This window comes from Akebia trifoliata, chromosome 4 (assembly GCF_017979445.1).
Source record: "Akebia trifoliata isolate Shusen 1 chromosome 4, ASM1797944v1, whole genome shotgun sequence".
NCBI lineage: Eukaryota > Viridiplantae > Streptophyta > Magnoliopsida > Ranunculales > Lardizabalaceae > Akebia > Akebia trifoliata.
The window spans coordinates 16,521,359-16,529,385 of record NC_141378.1 but is presented as its reverse complement, the minus strand read 5'-3'; the positions used below and the strand labels follow the sequence as shown (position 1 = coordinate 16,529,385).

Below are 8,027 nucleotides of genomic sequence, written 5' to 3'. Positions count from 1 at the left end.
TAATAAAAATAAATATAAGAAAAATTCTTACTCATATCATTTTGATATTTAGAGTTTTGTCATAATCCATGATTTTAGTGAATCAAGATTATTCATTTTCTGATATTTATGTCGTTAATTACGTTTTTAAGCTAGTATCCCATCCAAAAACATAGTGACTAGCGAATTCTACCATCTACGTAAGTGTAGCCGCAATGGGTGGTCCACAGCATTTCTCGTGTGTGATCATTTCCCAACTAGAGATACCATTTTTCCTTATCTTAGCCAAATTACTTTAATACGGGATTTGTTTCTACTTTCTCAATATTAATCTTAAGGTGATATGTGTACGTTTGTATTTAGTTATATATTTTTGTTTATACATAACCAATAGTAGAGTAATTTTAAAACTAATTTACAATGGGAAGTACACAAATCCGTGTTTGTCCACTTTTTCATTGGTCAATAAGATCACAAAAAAGGGTGCCACGTGGTAGACAATGGGATGTGTAGTTGGGTAGCAACCCAGTTCTCTGAATTACATCATCTCAACTCCAAAAATAAGAAAACAAAAGAAAAAAAGTTACAAGAAAACAAAATACATGCATTCTTGTTGACACATTTCATCTCAACCCTCCAAGTTATAAACTCAACCTCTCTCCTCAGCTTCCATTACTTTGTTCTTATTGTTGTTGTTCTTTGCCTTCAAATATGTTTAAAGAGAAAAACCAAATTTCAGATACAATGGCACTACTCTTGGCTGTGATCATACTTAGTTGTTTTATAGAATCATCACAAGGACAACTCAGAGTTGGTTTCTACTCCTCAACATGTCCAAATGCTGAAAGAATTGTCAGCAATGTTGTTCAAGCAGCTACTTTGTCCGACCCAAACATGGCTGCTATCTTACTTAGGCTCCACTTCCATGACTGCTTTGTTGAGGTCTGTCTTTCTCTCAGTCTCAAAAACTTTATTAGTGTAGTCATGTTCTTGTTATGGTCTCACCTTAGTAGGTAGCCAGTATTTCACTGGAGCCCATAGAACTCTCTCATATTCATAACTGATTAATATGGTTGTTAATGTCTCAAGGGCTGCGATGGGTCAATACTAATTAAAGGAACGAACACAGAACAACAAGCATTCGGTCATCAAGGTGTTGGTGGCTTCGAAGTGATTGAGAAAGCAAAAGCTCAATTGGAAGCTATGTGTCCAGGCATAGTTTCTTGTGCAGATATAGTAGCCATGGCAGCTCGAGATGCCATAGCTCTGGTAAAAATTGTAATATTTATCAATCTAATATTATTTTTCTCAGTACAACCCATTGTTGCTAGCTTTCTTGTGATTCAGAGCAATGGGCCAGCTTATGAAGTTCCCACGGGACGAAGAGATGGTCGAATTTCGAATGAGTCGTTGGCAGACAACATGCCAGAAGTCGGTGAATCAATTCAGCGGTTAAAAGCTCTGTTTAGGCAGAAAGGACTTTTAAATAAAGATCTTGTGCTTCTTAGTGGTAAATTAACACCACCCATCTCTCTCTATTTTTTAAGACATAGTGAAAATTTCATTTTAGAAAATGTGGAAATTTTTTACATCGGTGGCCAACCTGACATAATCATCGTCCTTTAGTTCTTAATGAAGATTCATTTTGATAAGCCATTCATGCATACCATGTCAAATTCTGTTATTTTCTCTATATTGCCAACTCTAGGTCTTATTGAAGACTGATTTTTCAATAAGATGGACAATGATGATGAAATAAACATAATAAATAATGCGAAAAAAAAAAGGAATTTTTATCTTGCACATTATTAAAGCCAAATCAGAATAAGTAAGCCCAAAAATCAGATTAATCAGGATGATCTAAAATGCATACAAGTATAAATTACTATGTAAATGGTTTTGAAAAAAGTTCATTGGATCGCTGTGTCTTAGTTTAGTATAAATTAGCAAATGTTGTAATAACTTGAAGTGTAACAAAAATTTTACAGCTGCGCATACCCTTGGAACTACGGCATGCTTCTTCATGACAGAAAGACTCTACAACTTCAATGGGAGTGGTGCTTCCGATCCGAAAATTAACCCTCAGTTCCTTCCACAACTAATGGCCAAATGCCCACGAAATGGAGACATTAATGTTCGATTACCTCTTGATTTAGGAAGTGAACATACATTCGATGTCCAGATCTTACACAACATTAGAGATGGGTTTGCAGTTTTACAATCTGATGCTGAGCTTTATGCTGACAAGACAACTAGGAGTGTGATAGACTCCTACCTTGGATTCATGAACCCAATTTTGGGACCATCTTTTGAGTCGGATTTTGTAGATTCAATTGTGAAAATGGGAACTATAGGTGTCAAGATGGGTTCTCAAGGAGAGATTAGGCGAGTTTGTGGGGCTTTTAATTGAATTATGGTGGGTTCATCACATTACTTGGTCTGTGGTCATCATGTCATGTCTGTGAGTATGAGTAGTTAAACAGTTGTGTAAAGCACTCCCTAACATTTAAGTAATATGATCTCAACTACCTATCCTAACTATTGTTGTAAGGTTCACATGTTTGAATGAAATATTTATCTTTGAATTAATGGTATCAACTGAATGCAATCACCTACGAAAAGTGCGACTCGCAAGTTAAGGTGCTGCCACCTATACATCAGGAGATGGCGCCGTCACATAGACCCTGCGTCCTGATCTATATGTAGTGAGTCCTTGACCTGTGAGGCACCCTTACACTTTTGATTTTTCCGTTCTTTTTTACACATAAGACTTACAGGATCTTGTGTGGGTAGAAAATTGATTGCAGCTCCTTAACAAATCTTTTCTAATCAGCTTTTCGATTCTTGAAGGTTGGTTGGGTGATCCTCCCCTGATTTTTCAAAATCAAGGCAACTGATGGGACCTGCAAAGTGATTTTTCAAGTCAATTCACCAGAAAGATGATCATACCTTGTGAGGGAAGAGTCTAGTTAAAAAGATCAATTCCTTCGATTTATTTTTCTTAGAATAACATCAATACTTCATTAAAACCTGAAGAAAATATACAACCATAAAGGAAAGGCTCCAGTGAAGGTCCAGGAGAACCCCCCGAAATGCTCATATAAAGAGAACCCCTCAATACATCATCCATGGGAGCCATAAAAACCCAACTCAACATAGACATAAGATCAAAAATTTCATCTGAATACAAACTCCTCAAGAAATACCCCCTTAAACTCCTCCAAAATCTTAGACCAAAGAAAAATGGTTGCTTTTTTATCTTCAGGACTATAGCATTGGCTGCCTTCTCTTTGCCTTCAAAGGCTTTTTCCAGATACACCATTGTTTATTGTGAATGGTAATCTGTTCCATAACATTCTTTCTCAAATATTAAATGCATAAGAGGACCTAAACCGAAAACAGTAATAACCAGCACATATGAAATAACGCAAAGAAATAGGACAATGAAGAAAATCTTGGCTGACATTCTCAACACTTTTTTTTCACACGTGACACAGAATTCAAAATGATCTTTTCAGCAATAGATTAAATGATCAATGGTCCGCTTTGTTCCCTCTAAGGTATCTTTTTTTGTTTGGCTAGCCTCCCTAGAGAGGATTCTTACCTTGGATAATTTGTTTTCCCGAGGTTGGATCGTTCCTAATTTTTGTTCTCTTTGTAAGAGAGACAAGAGAATCTGTTAAAAAAAAATTTATTCATTGTTCTTTCTCCCGGGATATTTGGATGTTTTTTCTCTCCCATTTTCAGGTTGAGTGGGTTTTTCCTGATTCGTTCTTTTCTCAATTGGAAAGGTGGACTAATAATATCTTTTCTCTTAGAAAAAGACATCTGTGGGCTATACTAACCTCGGCCATTGCTTGTGGTCTTTGGAAAGAGCAAAGCAAGGAAAGTATGACCCAAGCCGTGTTTCTGGAGATTTTGGACCTCCTTTCTTTTGGTCCAAGCTGAGTACTGATTTCGTGGATGTATCTTTTCACGATTTTATTTTCAGATGGGATTCTATTTGTGATTTGTAGTCTTATTAGTTTGTACAGTAGGCTTTGGTTTGGTTATCTTTTCTTTGCTTTCTTTGTTTTTTCCTTTGTTTGTATGGTGGACTATCTCAGCCTCCCCTCTTCCTACATTTATAAAATTTTACACTTAATCTAAAAATAAAATAAAATTTGATCAGTGGTTAAGAATTTAGCAAGAGAGGGCACTCACACACACACAACGAACTAGGGAATACTTCTTTTTGTATATTGAACCATGCACAATACAATTATGAAATAATTTCTAACTAAAATACTAATCCCCCGACTTCAGTGATGCCAGATAACAACCCGGAAGTTCAAAATGGATGAGCTATGCAAAGAATTCTAACCGCGAAGGAGGGGGTGATTTACCTTGGAATGACTGAAAATAAGAAATGTAAGAATATCACAGAAGGGCTTGTTTCTAGTGTTGGCTATGGCCAGAGTGATCACCAAGCATGAAATTGTTGGTCAGTGCTCGTAACCACAATTGAACTGCAGCCAGGTGTCTTTTGAATCCCATTCTTCACCATCATCCTCCTCATCTTCTCTGCCTTCTCCCATCGATCTGAAGCAGCATAAATATTCGAAAGCAGCACATAACATGCATCATCCTCCACATCCTTGCAAGAATCCATGATACCAGCCTCCCCTATAATCCGCTCCACCATCTTTGTATCCAAGTGAATCTTACAAGCTCCAAGCAGAGCCCCCCACACCACATCATTTGGTTTCATTGGCATTCTCTTTATCAAATTGTAAGCCTCTTTAAGTCTACCTGCCCGTCCCAAAAGGTCAACTAAGCACCCGTAATGCTCAATACCCGCGACAAAACCATATCTCTCCTTCATCTTGGAGAAAATTTCCAATCCTTCTTTTACAAATCCCCCATGAGCACAGGCCGAGAGAACGACAAGAAATGTGATCTCATTGGGCTTCTCAGTGGACTCCTCCATTCGCCCAAAAAGCTCAAGCGCCTCTTTGCTTTGGCCATGAGAAGCAAGGCCTGAGATCATCGCATTCCAACAGACATCATTCCTAACTGTCATCCTTTCAAAGATTAGCCTCGCATTGCTTATATCCCCACATTTTGCATACATGTCGACTAACCCATTTAGAACAAATTGATTCAGCTTGATCTTTTTCCGATTTATTAGATCATGAATTTCTTTACCCGAATCTAATGAACCCAACTGTGCACAAGCGGATAACACGCTCGCCACCGTAACTTCATCCACCTCAAACCCCTCAGCTTGCATTCTCTCAAAGGCTTCCATAGCTTCCTTACAAAACCCATTTTGAGCGTACCCAGCAATTAACGCATTCCAATTCACCAAATTCCGCATTGAAACCCTATCAAAGATGGCCTTTGCTTCCCTGACTTCACCCTTCTTGCAATAACCCGCAATCATAGATGACCAAACAAAGAAATTCCGCTCAGGCATCTCTTCAAAAACCTCTCTCGCCGCCTCCATCTCTCCATTGCTCACATACCCGTAGACCAGCACAGTCCAAGTCACCACATTTCTCATCTCAGGTGGGACCTCATCAAAAAGACGCCTAGCGGCCACAATATCTCCACTCCTGGCAAACCCATCAATCATCTCTGTCCATGTTACCGATGTCCGCATTGGCATCTGTTTGAATAGAAACGACGCAGAACACATGTCGCCATTCTTCGAATACCCATGTATCATTGCATTCCAAGTCACAACATTTCTTTCAGGCATTTTGTCGAACACTTTACGGGAGTCGATTATATTATGGCATTTAGAATATAAGCTAACTAATGAGGTCCCTATCATCACATTGGATATGGACCCAGATTTGATTGATTCGGCGTGCAAAGCTTTTCCATGGTTAAGGAAGGAGAGAGAGGCACAAGCTTTGAGAATAACAGGGATTAGAGCATGGTGGTTGGTCCCTTTACATCGAATTTGGGTGTAAATGAGAAGGGCCTCTCTAAAATCTCCTTGAGAGAGATACTTCCTTATGAGTTGAAAGGAAGACTGCATATATATAGCCTCTCTATCACTCACACTTCACAACGGTTTTTAACTGTCTATTTGATTATCGTCGTGAACAGGGAGGAATCTACAAATATGGATAATTTAAACATAACCCTCCGATTTTGGTGATATTTTAGATCTATCCTCCATTTTTAAACAGATATACTATACCTTCAGGCACCCTAATTAGAAGCCGATGCTTGCTGTGCCCAAGTGTGTTTGGTTGTTTCGTTATGAATGGGACCTCACCTTCATTTAAAATTCATTATATTCGAAATGAGAAAATGACATGTTACAATCATGTTACAATCGTAAAATAAAACTGAAGGGAGCTTTTTTGGAATCATTGCTTTAAATCTCATCCAAGATCGAGACGATTTGTCTGATATGTCTCGGTATCGTCCACCAATAATACGGATAGATAAGTCAAAATGTATCGAACGAGATTTGAAATCATGGTTCATTTGTCTCATTGTTGAATGCGATGACTCAAACACATCAGAAAACTCATCTGACACGACTCGTCCATGGACGAGACATTAAAACGAGTTTTAAAACCATGCTTGGAACTACGTCAAATTCTTATTTTATTCATCTATTTTGTTGTACTCTATTGGGTCACCTTACTTAGAAGGCGTGCTCTCTTGAATATTATTACTAAACTAGTTAATATCTTGCTCCATTGTTCAAAGAAAAATGTTAAAAATGACTTGAAATAACACTCGAAGTGGCATAGAGTGTACTCGAGTGTGCAGAAAATAATAGATGCTCTTTTTTTAATACGAGTGTATAACACTCGAGAAAAATCGATGGTTCTCTACATACACAATGCTATATCGAGTGTTATTTCAATAGTAAGACTCTAATATGCTCGAGCTCCATACCATAATCATTGCTATGCAAACAAAGGCTTGGGGACCAACAACCTTGTATTGAATTACGAATTCCTAGATGTTTTTGTAAAACTTCTATTTTTTTTTCTTCTAAGTAAAAGAGGAAGTCAAGTGTGTATTTAACCTCCTTGATTGTTATATTCTATAAGATGTTGGCATGCAATTATCAACATACTCCTTTTTTTTAACTTACCAAAAATATATTTGATTTTTTTTTTTCCCCTTTGAAAACTATCTATCTACTACCTTAAATCTAGTGATTAGATCATTAGTTGTTGTAAAAAAAAATTAAGAGTTTTTTAGGAAAGTTTTGGTCATAAAATTTAAGGAGTTAAAGACAGAAGGGGAGGTTTTTTTTTTTCGGGGGGGGGGGGGGGGGGGGCAGAGTGACTTCTTTCTTAATAGTCCATAAGTTTTTACGATTTCTTAATAGTCCATTTAGTAAACTTTCTCTTTCTAAACAATCATTGGACCTCATCTCTCACATTTCTCACGATTAAATACCCTAATGGTTCAAACTCATTGTTTTCATCCAAAATATTAGATTTTTGGCATCTCCATCGAGTTTTGGAGACTCAATTCGAACAGAAAGGATTTAAGAAGTAGAATAAATCATTTTCAAGGTTTTTCACTTTTTTTCTTAATTTTTGGATGAAAAATGATCAAAAATTGTTCTTTTGGGTTGAAATCATCTAAACAAGACATTATCTCAAGTTTTTAGTTGCATATATTTTAGTCAAAAAATTTCAAAATTTGAAAATGGATAGGTTTTACTAGTGTCAAGTTCACCATATTTTATTTAAAAAGTGGCAAACTCAACAGTAAATAAATAGCGTCGAGTTCGATAGTAAATAAAAAGTTGTGAACTCGACAGTAAATAGTGGTGAGTTCAACAATAAAAATTGTGAACTTGACAATAACAAGGGACTGTTAAGAAAGAAAAAGCTTAGTAAATGTCCTATCAAGCTATTGCGTAAAATTTAGGGACTAATTAGAAAGAAACCCTTCCACAAATGTCTTTTAAGTAATTTTCCATCGTTTTTTTGTTACGACGGATCAATGATCTTCAGTAGGAAGTTTTAGACGGGGTTACACATTTTGGTTATTTTAGTTATATTAAGTTAATCTTTCAA

General features: G+C 36.9%; 2 protein-coding genes across 3 annotated transcripts; one reads left to right on the top strand and one right to left on the bottom strand.

Annotated features, from left to right (window-relative positions):
• The first annotated feature begins 600 nt into the window (after positions 1–600).
• LOC147404181 (peroxidase 43-like) lies at positions 601–2,568 on the top strand. The gene is made up of 4 exons (XM_086440038.1): positions 601–921; positions 1,069–1,248; positions 1,327–1,489; positions 1,968–2,568. The coding sequence occupies exons 1-4, from the start codon at positions 691–693 to the stop codon at positions 2,387–2,389; spliced, it is 996 nt and encodes a 331-aa protein (XP_086296164.1). The 5' UTR covers positions 601–690; the 3' UTR covers positions 2,390–2,568.
• On the bottom strand, positions 1,985–6,212 carry LOC147404180 (Pentatricopeptide repeat (PPR-like) superfamily protein). Of its 2 annotated transcripts, none has more exons than XM_086440036.1 (2): positions 4,365–6,211; positions 1,985–2,882 (listed from the first exon to the last, which is right to left on the bottom strand). In XM_086440036.1, exon 1 carries the CDS (start codon positions 6,005–6,007, stop codon positions 4,442–4,444), a length of 1,566 nt encoding a protein of 521 aa, XP_086296162.1. In that variant the 5' UTR covers positions 6,008–6,211; the 3' UTR covers positions 1,985–2,882; positions 4,365–4,441. The 2 variants fall into 2 exon arrangements, with proteins under 2 accessions (XP_086296162.1, XP_086296163.1); XM_086440037.1 differs by lacking the exon at positions 1,985–2,882 and adding an exon at positions 2,922–3,321 and having other exon boundaries at positions 4,365–6,212.
• Positions 6,213–8,027: the final 1,815 nt, after the last annotated feature.